We start from the raw sequence: 18,891 nt of genomic DNA on the forward strand, positions 1-18,891 counted from the left end.
CATTGAGAACTACAAGCCGTCAGCCGATAAGCCTGTCGGTACTTGTAGTTTTCCACATTCACAAAACACTGTGAATGAATGGAGTACCACTTAGCCGCACTTTTTTTAGATAGCTAGCAGGGGGGAGACTCTAGGCCCTGGTGCATTTAGAACACTATACATCCTGACTATCTCTGTGGCATCCAACATGTTACAAAAGGTGAACTTATCCTTTAAGTTGGTTACAGGGTCTCTTTGAAGTAAATGAGCCACTTGTAAAAACAATAACTTAGCTAGAAGGTATAGAGCGCATATGCCTACATATCCATGAACCAGCTTTTATTGCCCCCAATATGCTCAAAATCCAGGTCATTACGAATGGGCAGAAGCTCGGCCATGTCCAGGTACGGGAGTTTGCTCATCCCCTCCCGCTTCTTTCTTCTGGCCAGTAAGGCCGGCCATACACAGAGCAAATGTATTTTCTGCAAACACTGGTCACAGAAAATAAATTTGCTGGATTCCCCCATCAACACTGACAGTGTTGATGTGGGAATCCCTCCTGCTGGGCCTTTGTCTTCTACTGGTGGTGGGGCGGGGGAAAGTGGGGGAAGCCATCCTCCCCCACTGGGAGAAGACGATGATTATCACTATAGCAGCCCCTAGCGATAATCGCAAGAGAATCGGACAGACTGGTTGTACCCAAGTTCATTGATCAACTTGGTACATTCAGCTAGTCCATTAATGGGTCGAATCTCGGCCGGTTCCTGCTGAACCGGCCAAGATTCAAACCGTGTATGGCCGGCCCAAGGCAGCCTAGGACAGTATTGGCACAATAAGAAAGAAGGAGGGGGTGGGAGGGAGTGGGCAAACTCTGACACTACTTGAAAGTGCTAAAGGTTTTCCAGTTAAAGTAGTCCGGCATTAGAGTGTACAGAAGGCATTAGAGTGTACAGAAGGCATTAGAGTGTACAGAAGGCATTAGAGTGTACAGAAGGCATTAGAGTGTACAGAAGGCATTAGAGTGTACAGAAGCAGCACATTATGTGAAAGCATCCTTATTTACTTGGGGCCAGATTCACAGAGATCTGCGGCGGCGTAACGTATCGTCTTTACGTTACACCGCCGCAAGTTTTCAGCGCAAGTGCCTGATTCACCATGCACTTGCGTGTAAACTTACGGCGGTGTAACGTAAAGCCGTCCGGCGCAAGCCCGCCTAATTCAAATGGGGCATGTACCATTTAAATTAGGCGCGTTCCTGCGCCGAACGTTCTGCGCATGCTCCGTTTGGAAATTTTCCGCCGCGTTTTGCGCGAAATTACGGCGCCCCGACGTGTTTTTTGAATGGCGACGTGCGTAACGTACTTTTGAATTCCCGGACGTCTTACGCAAAAAAAATAAAATAAATTAAATTTGACGCGGGAACGATGGCCATACTTTAACATGGCTGTTCTAAATCTAAGCCATGAAATAGCAGGCCTAAGTTTGCGACGGGAAAAGCCAACTAGCGACGACGTAAGAGAATGCGACGAACGCGCGTACCTTCGTGGATTGCCGTAAACAGCTAATTTGCATACCCGACGCTGGAAAACGACGCGAACTCCACCCAGCGGCCGCTGGAGAATTACACCTACGATCCGAAGGCGTACGAAGCCGTACGCCTGTCGGATCTATGCCAAAAGCCATCGTATCTTGGTTTGAGGATTCCAAATCAAGATACGACGCAGCAAATTTGAAAATACGCCGGCATATCAGTAGATACGCCGGCGTATTTTTGCTGTGAATCTGGCCCTTGGACTTTATACCTGCTAGCAGGGTTTTCCTTTTTCTTTTTAAGTGAAAGTCACTTTAGCCTAGTTTCACACTGGGAACTGCATGTAAATCGCACCGCATTCCTGTGCAAATCACATTCTGTGCGGCGCGATTTGAGCCCATTGATTTTTGATGGTTCAAATCACACTGCATCCACATCAAAAACGTGCAGACGCCTTTTTAATAGCCACACTGGAATCGGATCACACGGGTGTTTATACATCCGGTTTAGGAAAACACACTGCGATTGCGACCTGCTTTTGGGGGGGGTCGTTAACTTTTAACAGACACCCGCAGCAGATCGCAGAACACAGTGCGACTGCCATGTGGGAAACGCACAGGATTCGCTGCGTTTCCTGCACTGCATCAGTGTGAACCAGGGCTAAAACACAGATTTAAATTAGTCACAGTGGTGTTGATTTACTAAAACTGGAGAGTGCAAAATCTGGTGCAGCTGTGCGTGGCAGCCAATCAGCTTCTTACTTCAGCTTGTTCAATTATAATCTTTGACAAAAGAAAAAAAAAATGGAAGCCGATTGGTTTCTATGCAGAATTGCACCACAGGTTACAATTGTACTTACACAATGATCAGTCATAACATTATGACCATTGACAGGTAAAGTGATTAACACCGATTATCTCGCTACAATGGCACCTGAAAGTGGGTTGGATATATTAGGCACAAGTGAACATGTAGTCCCTGAAGTTGATGTATAAAGCCGAATGCACTTGGGAAGCAAAGGCTGGCCTGTGTAGTCGGATCCAACAGAAGAACTACTGGAGCTGAAATTGCTGAAAAAGTGAATGCTGGTTCCGATGTTGAACATCACAGCGTGCTGCGTACAGGGCTGCAGAGCCGCAGACTGGTCTGGGTGCCCATGCTGACCCCATGTCTACAGCCAAAAGTGCCTACAATGGGGCACATCAGCATCAGAACTGGACCACGGAGCAATGGAAGAAGGTGGCCTGGTCTGATGAATTAAAGAATGAAGGGAAGAACACCGCAACGAGTTTGAGATGTTGACTTGACCTTCCAGATTCTCCATCCGATCCAACATCTGTGGGATGTGCGGAAAACACAAGTTCGATCCATGGAGGTCCCACCTTGCAGGACTTAAAGAATCTGCTACTGTTTGGTGCCAAATACCACCACATACCTTCTAGTGGGGTCCATGCCTTGACGGGTTATGGTGGGTGGACATAATGTTATGGCTGATCGTTGTACACCAGAAACACACTAGCTGAAGACAAAAACAGTGTGGAAACTGTTCTTACAGTGGGTTTCTTCTTACGTCAATCATCTCCATGTTAGACATCAATGGCATGACACTTATATTACATCTACGAACATCTCGCCGGGATTTGGGCAAGTACATAGCAGGTCTTTGGCAAACACCATCATTTGGTTGCACCAATCTGTTGTTCAGTGGTTCATTCATAGCGTCCCGATGTCTTAGCTCCTCCAGTCCCGCCTGCTCTTCCGAAGGTAGGGAAGAGCGCCTCCATGTGGGTGGTAATGGCACATGCATCAACTCCTCTCTAGGTCTCAGGGTGCGCTCTGCAGCAAGTGGTTGACTGTTCAAGTTATTATTTTCTTCGGCACACCCAGCTAAGGAGACGTGTCTCTCAGTATTATGAAGGACTCTGCCATCTCCTTGAGGAGCTTTAAAAGAGGAAAAAGAACGTGAATGAACATACTGCAGACAGTAAACACTGCTTACAAGGACTTTGAAAACTCATACCTTTCACTTGATTTCCTGCAGCATTCGGAGGAGGAACGGCCATTTTGCTCAGTCTCTGACTAAGCTCCTGATGAGCCCACATGTACCAGCCAAGCTCCTTCTCAAGCATCTGGATCCTGCCTTCGTACTGTCTTTTGCTTCCCGCCAATCCCTCACCCATCTGGTCTGAAAGACAAAAAAAAAATGTCAAATTTAGTCCAAAAGCCCAAACATTTCTGGAAAGATAACCGTCACACAAATTAAAACCTAAAATTGTAAAATCCTTGTCAAGATTTATCACAACGAGCCTAGTCAGATCATGGTCAATAATGGTTTAGTGAAACCTCAAGACTACTGCATGTGCCCTAGAGCCTTCAGCCTGTTGTAAAATTATACTTGCTTAACCACTCTCTTTCAATTACGGGCACTGATATGGTGGCACTGATGGGCACAGATAAGATGGCACTGATGGGCACAGATAAGATGGCACTGATGGGCACAGATAAGATGGCACTGATGGACATCGATGAGGTGGCACTGATTGGCGGCGCTGGTATGCGGCACAGATGGGCACTCATGGGCGGCACAGACGGGCACTCATGGGCGGCACAGACGGGCACTCATGGGCGGCACAGACGGGCACTCATGGGCGGCACAGACGGGCACTCATGGGCGGCACAGACGGGCACTCATGGGCGGCACAGACGGGCACTCATGGGCGGCACAGATGGGCACTCATGGGCGGCACAGATGGGCACTCATGGGCGGCACAGATGGGCACTCATGGGCGGCACAGATGGGCACTCATGGGCGGCACAGATGGGCACGGTGGGGTGGCACAGATGGGCACTGTGGGGTGGCACAGATGGGCACTGTGGAGCGGCACTGATGGACACTGTGGAGCGGCACTGATGGACACTGTGGGGTGGCACTGATTGGCGGCGCTGGTATGCGGCACAGATGGGCACTCATGGGCGGCACAGACGGGCACTCATGGGCGGCACAGACGGGCACTCATGGGCGGCACAGACGGGCACTCATGGGCGGCACAGACGGGCACTCATGGGCGGCACAGACGGGCACTCATGGGCGGCACAGACGGGCACTCATGGGCGGCACAGACAGGCACTCATGGGCGGCACAGACAGGCACTCATGGGCGGCACAGACGGGCACTCATGGGCGGCACAGATGGGCACTCATGGGCGGCACAGATGGGCACGGTGGGGTGGCACAGATGGGCACTGTGGGGTGGCACAGATGGGCACTGTGGAGCGGCACTGATGGACACTGTGGAGCGGCACTGATGGACACTGTGGGGTGGCACTGATTTACTTATGTTGCCAGTCAGTGCCCATTTGTGGGCACTGATTTGCATCTTTTTTTTTCAGACTTTTTTTTTGCCCCCTTTTTTTGTTTTGCCCTTCCCTGGTCCAGGGTGGGCATCCCTGGTGGTCCATGTGGCGATCCGAGGGGGGGCTGCGCTGAAAAACAATCAGCGCGAACCCCCCCTGTCAGGAGAGCCGCCGATCGGCTCTCCTCTACTCGCGTCTGTCAGACGCGAGTGAGGAAGAGCCATCAACGGCTCTTCCTGTTTACATCGTGATCAGCCGTGGTTGGACACGGCTGATCACGTGGTAAAGAGTCTCCGTGAGAGACTCTTTACCGAGATCGGTGTTGCGGGGTGTCAGACTGACACCCTGCAACAACGATCGGCGCGCGATGCGCGCCCCCGGGGGCGCGCAGCGGCTCAGGATCCTGAGGACGTCGTATGACGTCCAGTCAGGATTCTACAACCACTTTGCCGACGTCAATATGTCATTGGCGGGCGGCAAGTGGTTAACCACTTAAGCCCCGGACCAATGTGCAGCCAAATGCCCAGAGGTGTTTTTACAATTTGGCACTGCGCTGCTTTAACTGGTAATTGCGCGGTCATGCAATGTTGTACCGAAACGAAATTTGCGTCCTTTTCTTCCCACAAATAGAGCTTTCTTTTGGTGGTATTTGATCACCTCTGCGGTTTTTATTTTTTGTGATATAAACAAAAATAGAGCGACAATTTTGAAAAAAAAAACAACAATATTTTTTACTTTTTTCTATAATAAATATCCCCAAAAAATATATAAAAAAACTTTTTTTCCCCCAATTTAGGCCAATACGTATTCTTTTACATATTTTTGGTAAAAAAAAAAATCGCAATAAGCGTTTATCGGTTGGTTTGCGCAAAATTTATAGCGTTTACAAAATAGGGGATAGTTTTATTGCATTTTTATATATATTTTTTTTTTTACTACTAATGGCGGCAAACAGCGATTTTTTTCATGACTGCGACATTATGGCAGACACATCGGCCAATTTTGACACATTTTTGGGACCATTGTCACTTTCACAGCAAAAAATGCATTTAAATTGCATTGTTTATTGTGAAAATGACAGTTGCAGTTTGGGAGTTAACCACAGGGGGCGCTGAAGGATTTCTGTTTCACCTAGTGTGTGTTTACAACTGTAGGGGGGTGTGGCTGTAGGTGTGACATCATCGATTGTGTCTCCCTATAAAAGGGATGACACGATCGATGACGGAGCCACAGTGAAGAACGGGGAAGCCGTGTTTACATACGGCTCTCCCCGTTCTTCAGCTCCGGGGACCGTTCGCGAGGGGGTGGCTATAAACGAATAGCCGCGCCCTCATCCCGGTGTGTTAATGGGCGTCCTGACACTCCTGCTCGCCCCCTCCCCCCTCAAGAGGCTTTCTCCCAACCAGGGAGAAAGCCTTGCATTACGGTGTGGAGTTACAGACAGAAGAACAGGAAGTGAGGATTTCTCAGAAGAAATAAGAACATTTAAAAGCAAAATGGAAGGATGAGGTAAGTGAATGAGGACTGCACTAAGGTAAAGGAAGCTATTTAGGAAAAAATGTTTCCTTTCCTTTACAGCACCTTTAAAGAGGTTGTAAATCTCAGACATGAAATCTGAACAAAGCATATCCCTCTATAATGTGTACTTGTCTCAATTCAGAACACCAAGTGTAAATTTCTGTCCGCTGCCACATTCCTCTGCTTTAAGCATGAATCACTTCGGACAAGTTTTCCTGACACCAAGAGAAAAATGGTGACAAGGAAGGGACCTCCAGCTGATTGACAGCATCAGCTCTGCTCATGTGTGCTCTGTGAAGAGGGGGGGGGGGGGTGTCCCTTCCCTCCAATCAGCTCTCAGAGCTCTCCTCACTGATGTAACTTCAGCTCCCATCCCCTGCTTTTCAGAGCTGAGAGATCCCGAGTAAATTCTACACTTTATATGAATATAGGGGGAAGATAGCTGTAGATGTACAGTGCAGGTACAATTGATGTAGGAGGATTTGTTTCATCTCTGTATCACCTGAGGCCAGTCACTTCACTGGGTATATGCAAGTGTTTACAACCAAGTGATTGTAAAGGTTTGATTTATTTTAATAACAAACATGTCATACTTACCGTATTTATCGGCGTATACCGCGCACTATTTTGCCCTAAAAATCAGGGCAAAATCGTGGGTGCGCGGTATACGCTGATACCCGCTTTCCCGCGCCAAATTTGAATGCTGCGCCGGCATATACCGAGCGCAGTACACTCGTGTATCTTCGGGCAGTCTCGTCGCCTCTCGTGCTGACGTCCTGGACGTACAGGACGTCATCGCGAGAGTAGCCGAGCCTGCCCGACGATACACGAGTGTACTGCGCTCCTTATATGTCGGCACAGTATTCAAACTCGGCGCAGGAAACGAGCGGGGAGGACGCGAGGACGCCGGACCCGACAAAGAGGACACCCGAAGCCGCAGATGGACGCCGGACCCGACGAGGCCGCCGATGGACGCCGCGCAAGACACCAAAACTGTAAGTACAAAAAAACTTTTTTTCCACAGGAATGGGGGCAACTTTAGGGGAACGCGCTATACCCCGATAAATACGGTATTTCCACTGTGCAGCTCGTTTTGCACAGAGTGACCCCGAAAGCCGTCTTCTAGGGTCCGCCGGCGGCTCCTCCCCACATCAGTTAACTCCCTAGGACAGGGGTGTCCAAACTTTTTTCAAAGAGGTCCAGATTTGATGAAGTGAACATGCGTGAGGGCCGACCATTTTTGCCTGATATTCTTTGAACGATTAAAATTTGGTCTAAGTGTGTTCGTCCGAGCAACTAATACTCTGCCCAACAAGAATTCTTGGTGGTGGTGAAGAGTTGAGCTTGGGCGTGTTATTTGTATCCATCTATACATCTATCGATATATATCTTTTGTGGGCCCAAAAAATCCCTGAGCGCCGCTCAAGACTAAGGATGAGCTTGGGAGTGTTATTTTATGTATACCTTATTCCCTTTAAGAGGGAAGTTTCAGGGGGAAAAAAAAATAAAAATAAAGAACTGTGAAGCAAAATAAGGGTCTGTGCCCATGAATGCAGCCTCCCCACTGCCATGAATGCAGCCTCCCCATTGTCATCAGTGCAGCCTGATCCATGCCCATTTGCAGCCTGGGAGGGGGCGGGACGAGTGATAACAGATTACATGCAGGAGAATCTCCTGTTTTCTCGGCGGCCTCTTTAATACCAAGTCCTGCCTTCTATGATAGACAAAACAGTCGTCCAATGGCAGCCTAGGAGACAGAACTTCCTAGTACAGATGCCGCTGAGAAAATGCTTGTTATGCCCCCTCCCTGTCCCCTCTGAGGTAGAGCTGATAAATACAGTATATATCTTTAGTAGCCCGGGGGGCGCTAAAGATATATATATATATATCCAAATTACCAGGGGCCGCATTCTGCCCGCGGGCCAGACTTTGGACATGCCTGCCCTAGGAGAAGCGCTCTCCCAGGGGGTTACCTTTCTCCCGAGTCCATCATTCGGCGTCCATTGCCGCTGAATGCAAGACTCGGCTCTACCCCCGCATCATTGGATTTTATTGACAGCAGTAAGAGCCAATGGCTGCGCTGCTATCAATCTATTCAATCAAGAGCCGAGAACCTTCAACCGTGCATACGTCCAGTAAGGACCAGGGAACGCAGCTAGAGATCAGTATGGAGACACCTTTAGATTTAGCCAACTGGTTTGAGGCATGGTATACAAAGGGGTAAAATCTTTTCTGGAGAAAGGGGAGTTTGCCCGCTTTGAAATGGGTTTCTTGTAAAAATGCCACGTCGGAACGAGAACGTTTCAGATCATGCAAGAGCATCCTTTATTTTCTCCGAGACATTTAGCCCCTTAACATTGAGGGAAGTGATAATCAGATAATCACAGAGTTCATTAAAAAAGCCAACAAGGGGGGGAGGGGGTTGGGAGTGGAGGTCATAAGAGCTATAGTGGGGCTAGAGAAGAAGAGGTTGGGGGGGGGGGGTGGGGGGGAGAGAGAGATAGAGATATGAGAGATGAGGTAGTTATAGGTGGAGAAGTGGCTTTGGGTTCAGAACCTCAGAGCCCAGTATTCAACAACTAAATCTTTGTAGAAGCATTCACTGCTGCGGGGCACAGCTCCACCATTGAGTGCAGGCTTAGTGGGGGAAAGTGGTAGGAAACAAAAAGGTAGGTAGCATCCTGAACTTTCCAGAGGCTGTAAAGATAAAAAGTTAGTTGTAAGGCTGTAAGGAGGAAATAAGAAACACTAAGAATGGAAGAGGAAGTCGGCAAACTATGAGACAAGTAGAGTAGTAATAGAGATTATCTGCATTACTATACTATCTTATACTTAGTAAATAACCATATCTGCATATGCAGACAACCCTCCAATCCCTAAAAGTACGCCGAGTAGAAGTATAGGCCTAGTACAGCCACCCAGCTGCCCCATTGTGAGGCACAGTCCAAAGTCCAGGGTCTTAGTAGACTGCGTATACCATGAGCCATACCTCGCTATGGAGCAGCAGGAGGCCGAACAGGGTCAGTAGGTTGAGCCCTGAGTTAACAACATTAACTTGTCATTAAAATGCCCAAGAGTCATAAAAATGTATGTAACAAATAAACATTTAACATTAAAGAAAAGCCCTTGGCAAAATGGTACACTGATATGTTCCCAGGACAGGGATGATCATGAAATGTCCCTGCAGGCACCCCAGTGGTTTTCTGCGGGGACCTGTGGATCAAAGTACAGAGGGTAGGGGTGCAGTCCAGCCATTTAAATGGGCAAACTTGAAAGCAGTCTGATTGTGATACTTAGGAGGAGCTGAAAAAATAAAGGAGCAAAGCCCTCTGACTTGGAAACAGGTTCTGCAGAATATTAATAAGTATAGCAAGCCTGCTAGGGTGGCATTTGCAATGACAGGTATTCTGGGTTATAGCCCATAAAAAACTAAGGCACCAAGTCCTTGGCAGTTATATGAATCTACAGTACAAGTTTGCAGTAACTGTGTAGTCGCTATACCTCAGCCGCCTCATGCCGCAAAGCAGCAAGCATAAATGTAGAAGTAGTTCCCGGGATCAGGACTCAGGATCAAAGGGGAGCGGTAGATTCCGAGACCCACGTCGGTTCCTGGTCCGTATAGGAGGAAGACCTGCAGGGCCTGGAGTGGCACAGTTTTTTCTGGTAGGTCTGGGACCACGATGGCGGCTGTGTCCAGGAAGCAGAACAGGGCTGACAGATCATCCGGGTGGTGTAGCACAAATGACGAGGAGCTCCTCCGGACTGTCAAGAGACAGGGGGAATGCCCATCTGTATGTGCAGACTTATCCAGGGGTGGACAGAGCAGTGCTTGGCACTGGAGGGTCGCCCTGTAGAGATCAGGGAAGATCTTTACTGATGCCCTGTTGAAGTCAACTTCTCCATGCTCCCAGGCCTTCCTGAGGATCATCTTTTTGTGTGTGTACCAGTGAAGGTCTGTTGGGGTCCGAGAAACGGGGGGGCCAGGGCTCTGTGTACCCTGTCCATCTCCAAATTAACCAGGGGGCCGAGTCCAGAAGCCTGTTAAATATCGCCAGTACAATGTCCTGCAAATGTTGAGGTCCTCAAGCCTCCGGGAGACCTTAGAGCCGCAAGTTGTTACGGTGGCTCCAGTTCTCTAGGTCTTCCAGGTGGAGATGAAGGGTAGACACCTGGGTGGTTTGGGAGGCCTGTGCTGCTTCCAGTTGGGAGATGCAGGTTTTTTAGGCACAGATAGCAGTCTCCACCGTGGATACCATCTCTGCTATCTGGTGTACCTCAGTGCGGACCCCCTACAGGTCTTTGCAGTGCGATTCATCCAGCCGAAGCAAGAGTGCCTCGATATATGCCTTGTTTGGTAAGGCTTGGATGAGGGCACGCAAGCCTGAGTTACCGGGGTTCGATAGGGACATCCTCTGTTCACATGGAAAACCCATCGGGTGGGAATGGAAAGCATCCAGTAAGTCTGAACGTGTGTCTGAGGTTGATGAGGCTGGGGGAGCAGGAAATGCCGCCACCTGACCTCTGATGCCTTTCCACGTGGATCCACCTTGCGGGCCTGGGAGCTAGATGATCGCAGTCCCGGGAACAAGTTTTGGATCTCTGACGAGAGGCTCTGGAGATTCTTTACCTTCCTCCGTTTCATCCCGGGAGAATATTCTGCCAGGAAAATGTGGGTTTGCTGGAAAGTAAGTAGGAGCTCAGGCTCTTCACTTCTCTACGCTGCCATGTCCAGGCCACGCCCTCACAGAATGTTTTTTATCTTAATCCATAGACTGCATTAAAATAAAAATCCTTCTGCCTTTACAATCACTTTAACACAACAGTCAGAAAGCGGAAATGAGTACAAAACTGTCAATATAACAATATAAGCTCATATTCTAATATTCCACATATTGCCTATAACAAACAAAGTATGAAGTATATAAATAAGACAAAAGCACACCTTGGCATTGCTTCAGCAGGAGTTGTATGTTACGTTCATGTTCCTGCTGCTGCAAGGTGAGGTGGCGATCCATTTCTAGGCGCTGCCGTTCCAGCGCCACCTCCAGACAGTACACCAGCTGCTGCTGCTCCTCCAGATTCATTTCCAGCTCCGAGAAGGCGATCTGCAGTTTATGCTCCTCCTCACGCAGTGTAACTACCTATAAAAAATAAAAAGTTACGTATGGCAGAATTAAGGTATAGCAATATATGGGTAAACCTTAGAAATCATGTCTATTTTAGAGTCTAAAAGAGTCTTCTCACACCTCACTTCATCAAAGTGGTAGATGATTTCATGACATACAATGTCCCAAAATAGAAAAGTCAGAAAGTTCTCTCAGCTGGTCAGATGTAACTACCAAAAACTACAGATGAAAGCTGAAATCAGGCTTACAGTGGGAGCACCTGTGTTAGAAGGTAAAAATTGGGGAGTAATTAGGCGTACTTGGAAAGAGTAGAAAGTAGATTCTGGATTGCAGGCTTTGAAAAGTATTGCACTTGTACGCTTTAACAGGGGTGCAGAACTTCCAAAGTGCATGCATCAATTTACTCATCTTTGGCAGGCGAAGTATTCCCTTCCAACAGGATCCTAAGGCCCCTTTCACACTGGGGCGGGAGGCGCAGTGGCGGTATAAGTGGCGCTAAAAATAGTGGCGCTATACCGTCGGATTTGCCACGGGATTCGGCCGCTAGCGGTGCGGTATTAACCCCCGCTAGCAGCCGATAAAGGGTTAATACCGCCCGCAATGCGCCTCTGCAGAGGCGCATTGCGGGCGGTATTGCCGCGGTTTCCCATTGTTTTAAATGGAAAAAAGCGGTATACACGCCGCTCCAAAGATGCTGCTGGCAGGAGATTTTTTTCTCTCCCGCCAGCGCATCGCCTCAGTGTGAAAGCCCTCTCCGGCTTTCACATTGAGTATGCAGTGCAGGAGTTTCTCAGGCGGTATAGCGGCGCAATTTTTAGCGCTGTACCGCCTGAAAAACTCCTCAGTGTGAAAGGGGTCTAAGGGGCAATTTCCAGCAACCAATAAAGATTATCAATGAGCTACCAACACTATGTAGCCAGCACTGTAACTGTACCAAAATCAGAGTGCTCACATATTTTCTCTTCTGCCAAAATTCAGAGACAGTAATGCTGGTCATACACGTATTAATTTTCGGCTAAAATATTGTATTCTTATTGTGTACAAAACATTAAAATCACATACACTATATTACCAAAAGTATTGGGACGCCTGCCTTTACATGCACGTGAACTTTAATGGAATCTTAGTCTGTAGGGTTCAATGTTGAATTGGCCCACCCTTTGCATCTATTACAGCTTCAACTCTTCTGGGAAGGCTGTCCACAAGGTTTAGGAGTGTGTCTATGGGAATGTTTGACCATTCTTCCAGAAGAGCATTTGTGAGGTCAGGCACTGATGTTGGAGAAAGCCTGGCTCTCAGTCTCCACTCCAATTCATCCCAAAGGTGTTCTAATGGGTTAAGGTCAGGACTCCAAACTCGTTCATCCACGTCTTTATGGACATTGCTTTGTGCGCTGGTTTAAATCATTTGGTGGAGGGGGGATTATTTTGTGGGGTTGTTTTTCAGGGGTTGGCTTGGCCCCTTAGTTCCAGTGAAGGGAACTCTTAAGGCGTCAGCATACCAAGACCATTTGGACAATTTCATGCTCCCAACTTTGTGGGAACAGTTTGAGGATGGCCCCTTCCTGTTCCAACAAGACTGCGCACCAAGCAAGGTCCATAAAGACATGGATGAAAGGAGTCTGGGGTGGAGAAGCTTGACTGGCCTGCACAGAGCGCTGACCTCAACCCGATAGACACCTTTGGGATGAATTAGAGCAGACACTGCGAGCCAGGCCTTCTCATCCAACATCAGTGCCTGACCTCACAAATGCTTCTGGAAGAACATTCAAACATTCCCATAGACACACTCCTAAACCTTGTGGACAGCCTTCCCAGAAGAGTTAAAGCTGTTATAGATGCAAAGGGTGGGCCAACTGAATATTGAACTTTACGGACTAAGACGCCATAAAAATTTACATGCGTATAAAGGCAGGTATCCCAATACTTTTGGTAATATAGTGTATGTTTTAACACTAATTATTTGTGTGAGCTATGATATGTTGAAATTAACATATGTATCCCCTAGTATCCCAAGGTCTCCTGAAAAAGCGATCTACCATGAAACACGTTGGCACCTTCTTGCGAGTGCAAAATAGTTTCTGGCGAGGAGCTGGGAGTGGGGGGGGGGGGGGGGGGAGCGCGGGTACCGCCGGCATGCAGGGATTGATCGGGAGCCGTTCTCCCATTAATCACCCTGGGGAAGAGAAAAGCCGCGGGATTACATAGCTGATAACCCGCTGTTACAGCTTACTTTACATTGCATTGGATCATATAGACAGAACACGTCCCAGCATTGGACTGGCATTCTGTCAATCTGATACAGGCACGGGGTCAGGAGGCGGGGCTGTGTGTAACCGCGAGCAGAGCGGAGGGAGCTGCAATGTAAAGTCAGCTGTAACAGCGGGTTATCAGCTATGTAATCCCGCGGCTTTTCTCTTCCCCGGGGTGATCGATGGGAGAACAGCTCCCGATCAATCCCCGCATGCCGGCGGTACCCGCGCCCCTCCCCACTCCCAGCTTCTCTTTCCCTGGGGCTATCCTCTGCACAGTTTGGTAAGGCTTGGATGAGCCTGCTGCTGTTTTTCTTTTTTTTTCACACCTGAAAAGCAAAAGCCATAATGAGCTAGTATGCACCGCATACTAGCTCATTATGAAATACTTGCCTTGGAACAAGGTGTGAGGAACTTACCTGGTCCACGCCGAGGCAAGATGACATCTCCCAGGTATCGCCGCTCCAGCGCGGTGATTGGCTGGAGCGGCGATGTCGTCACTAAAAGACCCCCGATCCCTCCTTTGCACTTCAAAGTATTCAGATCGTTGAAAACGGCGATTCTGAATACTGTGTACTTTTTAAAATCCAGCGCCATTGGCAGCCGAGAAACCTGGACGTGACGTCCGTGTTTCCATTGCAGAGACTGAATCAAAGCCGTTTACGGCTTAGTTTCAGTCTGCGCCTGGACACTGGAGGCTCCGGATCGAGGATCGGGTCTCCCGGTGGGACAGGAGGCCCGGTCAGAGCGGCGAGAGGGGGGGGTGTCCCCTCCCGCTCCTCCGGCATAAAAACCGAGCAGGCATCATCCCGGTATAACCCCCGAAAGCCGAGGACGCATATATGCGTACGCTCGGCATGAAAGGGTTAATGACAAATAAACAAAGCATGTCCCTTCTGCCTGTTTGCCCATTTTTTTTTTAAACAAAACTCCACTTTAGGATTATTTTAACATTTTGTACACAATAGAATCGAATATTTTAATCTAATATTTCAAGTTGTGGTTTCATTCCTGAAAATCCAACTTTTTTTTCTTCTCGTTTCCTGTCCGGTTCTGAACGGAGTGTTCATTTTAGAAATGTTTTATCCAAACTGCTTTCTAAAGAATTTTCCTTGACAAATAATCCCCATTCACTGAAAGGCTATCACTTTATGTCATTGTCAAAGCTCCCTGTTCACACAACATTGCTTTTCAGACATTCTAATCAAAAATCCATGGATTCCTTTCACAGAACATCAACGATATTATATCCTTACACCATTACACTTCAAATAAAAATACACGGTCATAAAAATAGACAACTGTAATGGAAAAAAAATAGAACCTCAGGTTTAAAAGCGGTAGTAAACCTGCTGCCGTTCTTTTTGTTTTTTTTTCACACCTGAAAAGCAAATGCCATAATGAGCATACTAGCTCATTATGAAATACTTACCTTGGAACGAGGAACTTACCTGGTCCACGCCGAGGGAGATGTCATCTTTCCTCGGCATGTCTTCCGGGTATCGCCGCTCCAACGCTGTGATTGGCTGGAGCGGCGATGTCGTCACTCCCGATCATGCGTGCGGGAGACTTCTTTCCGGCAAGGTCTGGCGGGTTTCCGGGCCTTTAGCCGAGGATCTCCGCTGCGCATGCGCCGCTGCAGTCAGCGGCGCATTGCGAGGGGAAGATCTCCTTTATACATACAGGTAAGCCTTATTATAGTCTTACCTGTAAGTGAAAGTGGTAGTAAAGCGTTTACTACCACTTTAATTTAACCTCTTAAGGACCGCCTCCTGCACATATACGTCGGCAGAATGGCATGGCTGGGCACATGTACGTACAGGTACGTCCTCTAAGTGCCTAGCCGTGGGTCGTGGGCGCGCGCCCGCGACCCGGTCCGAAGCTCCGTGACCCGATCGCCGCTGCAGTCCCGCGATCGGTCCCCGGAGCTGAAGAACGGGGAAAACGTATTGACTCGAGTATAAGCCTAGGGTGAGAAATGCAGCAGCTACTGTAAGTGGATAAGAGGGTCAACAATGCCCATTTGCAGCTTCACTGTGCCCATCGCAAGCCTCACTGTGCCATTGCAAACCTGACTGTGCCCATTAACCGCTTAACGACCGCCGCATGTACATATACGTCGGCAAAATGGCACAGACAGGCAGAACGACGTGCCAGCACGTAGCTGCCTTTCCCTGGGTCGGGGGTCCGATCGGGACCCCCCCCCCCCCGGTACATGCGGCGGTCGCTAAGCCTCAGGGAGCGATCCGGGATGAGGGAGCGGCTATTCTTTTCTAGCCGCTCCCTCGCGATCGCTCCCCGGAGCTGAAGAACAGGGAGAGCCGTATGTAAACACGGCTTTCTCGTGCTTCACTGTGGCGGCGCATCGATCGTGTGATCCCTTTTATAGGGAAACACAATCAATCACGTCACACCTACAGCCACACCCCCCTACAGTTAGAAACACAAATTAGGTCACACAATCCCTTCAGCGCCCCCTTGTGGTTAACTCCCAAACTGCAATTGTCATTTTCACAATAAACAATGCATTTTTAATGCATTTTTTGCTGTGAAAATGACACTGGTCCCAAAAATGTGTCAAAATTGTCCAAAGTGTCCGCCATGATCTCGCAGTCATAAAAAAAAAAATCGCTGATCGCCGCCATTAGTAGTAAAAAAAAAAAAAAATGAATGAAAATGCAACAAAACTATCCCCTATTTTGTAAACGCTATAAATTTTGCGCAAACCAACCGATAAACGCTTATTGCGATTTTTTTTTACCAAAAATAGGTAGAAGAATACGTATCGGCCTAAACTGAGGAAAAAATTGTTTTTTTTATATATTTTTGGGGGATATTTATTATAGCAAAAAGTAAAAAATATTGCATCTTTTTCAAAATTGTCGCTCTATTTTTGTTTATAGCGCAAAAAATAAAAAACCGCAGAGGTGATCAAATACCACCAAAAGAAAGCTCTATTTGTGGGGGGAAAAAAAGGACGCCAATTTTGTTTGGGAGCCACGTCGCACGACCGCGCAATTGTCAGTTAAAATGACGCAGTGCCGAATCGCAAAAACTGGCCAGGTCCTTTAGCTGCCTAAAGGTCCGGGTCTTAAGTGGTTAATAAGACACGGTACTGAGAAAAATATGATATTGCCACTGCCAACCTTCTCCTGTAAATGCCAGTTGCCTGGCTGTCACCGTTTTAGAGCTAAAATCAGGTCAAATTAAGCCAGAGTGGAGTCAGGACCTCATATCTATCTACAGTGCCTTGAAAAAGTATTCATACCCCTTGAATTTTCCACATTTTGTCATGTTACAACCAAAAATGTAAATGTATATTATTGGGATTTTACGTGATAGACCAACACAAAGCGGCACATAATTGTGAAGTTGGAGGAAAATGATAAATGGTTTTCAATTTTTTTTTTATAAATATCTGAAAAGTGGTGGTGTGCATTTGTATTCAGCCCCTTTACTCGGATACCCCTAACTAAAATCTAGTGGAACCAATTGCCTTCAGAAGTCAACTAATTAGTTAATAGAGTCCACCTGTACGTAGTTTAATCTCAGTATAAATACAGCTGTTCTGTGAAGTCCTCAGAGGTTTGTTAGAGAACCTTAGTGAACAAATAGCATCATGAAGGCCAAGGAACACACCAGACAGGTCAGGGATAAAGTTGTGGAGAAGTTTAAAGCAGAGTTAGGTTATATAAAAATATCCCAAGCTTTGAACATCTCAGAGCACTGTTCAATCCAAAATGGAAAGAGTATGGCACAACTGCAAACCTACCAAGACATGGCCGTCCACCTAAACTGACAGGCCGGGCAAGGAGAGCAATAAGAGAATCAGCCAAGAGGTCCATGGTAACTCTGGAAAACCTGCAGAGATCCACAGCTCAGGTGGGAGAATCTGTCCACGGCCTTTGTGTTTCAATGAACTACCATGACGCTGTGGAGCGCTCTGGTAGTTCATTGTCTTTCCCTGTCAGTTTGTATCTGTCTGCCCATACGAGGTACGGGCACACAGATACACTGAGAAGTCTGCAGGAGTCCTGCATGGCACCTGTAATCTGCGGATCGCTGATGCAATGCTTATCAGGCTCCAAGTAAAAAAAACATAATAAATGCACATTTTATTTACCTGCAAAGAGATGTGCATTTATTATTTTATTTTAAAAGGTGAACTTAATCTTTAACCAGTTCCCATCCAGCCAATAGATTGACAGCTGGGTGGTGGTTTAGTTATCCTGACTAGGCGTCATATGACATCCTATCAGAATGCACCGATCGCCCAGCTGCGGAGCGGTGTGTTCTGTCACCGGCCATGTCCACAGGATGACCAGAGTACCGGCTCGTTGGCAGTACCATGTGACCACCATGACCAATCATGACAGTTGAACACAATGGATTGCTTTCTTTCATTCTGTACAATGGAGGAATGGAATGAATCCATTCTGTACAAATTACTCTGCAATATATACATGTACTTATACAAAATTGGTGGACTGTGGAATTTATCATGCAAAGTCATGCGATACCTGTATTATCATATTTTACTGTTTTCCATGTGTGTATATATATATATCTATATATATATAAAACTCAACGTGTGTATGTATGTATGTATGTTCCAGCATCACGTCCAAACGGCTAAAGATATTAACATGAAACTTGGCACACATGTTACTTATATATCAGCAACAAACATAGGATAGGTGGTTTAACCCTTACCCACCCCCATTTGCCATGGTCGGGGTTTTTCTTTAAAGTCCCATTCAACTCTATGGGAAATACATGTTACTTCATAACTTCCAAACGGCTGTAGATATTTCGATAACACTTGGTCACATGTTACTTATATGTCCACTTAAACTATAGGATAGTTAATTTATCCCTTAAAGCGGGTGTTCACCCATTTATGAATTTTTTTTTTTTCTCCCATAAGGTTCCTGCTCGTTCGGTCTAGGGGAATCGGCTATTTGTAGTAAAATATGAGCTGTACTTACCCGTTTTCGAGATGCATCTTCTCCGTCGCTTCCGGGTATGGGTCTTCGGGAGCGGGCGTTCCTTCTTGATTGACAGTCTTCCGAGAGGCTTCCGACGGTCGCATCCATCGCGTCACTCGTAGCCGAAAGAAGCCGAACGTCGGTG

The 18,891-nt window shown here is 47.4% G+C and overlaps 1 protein-coding gene across 2 annotated transcripts in view; it reads right to left on the bottom strand.

Annotated features, from left to right (window-relative positions):
• Positions 1-2,273: 2,273 nt before the first annotated feature.
• Positions 2,274-18,891, bottom strand: part of KIF7 (kinesin family member 7) — a 114,921-nt gene continuing 98,303 nt past the window's right edge. For both annotated transcript variants that reach the window (XM_040342415.1, XM_040342414.1), the window contains exons 17-19: positions 11,324-11,522; positions 3,531-3,695; positions 2,274-3,451 (exon numbers count right to left, since the gene is read on the bottom strand). In XM_040342415.1, coding sequence (XP_040198349.1) covers positions 3,060-3,451; positions 3,531-3,695; positions 11,324-11,522 — 756 coding nt within the window. In that variant the 3' untranslated portion in view covers positions 2,274-3,059. The remainder of the gene's footprint in view (positions 3,452-3,530; positions 3,696-11,323; positions 11,523-18,891) is intronic.

Source organism: Rana temporaria, chromosome 3 (assembly GCF_905171775.1).
Source record: "Rana temporaria chromosome 3, aRanTem1.1, whole genome shotgun sequence".
NCBI classification, from domain to species: domain Eukaryota; kingdom Metazoa; phylum Chordata; class Amphibia; order Anura; family Ranidae; genus Rana; species Rana temporaria.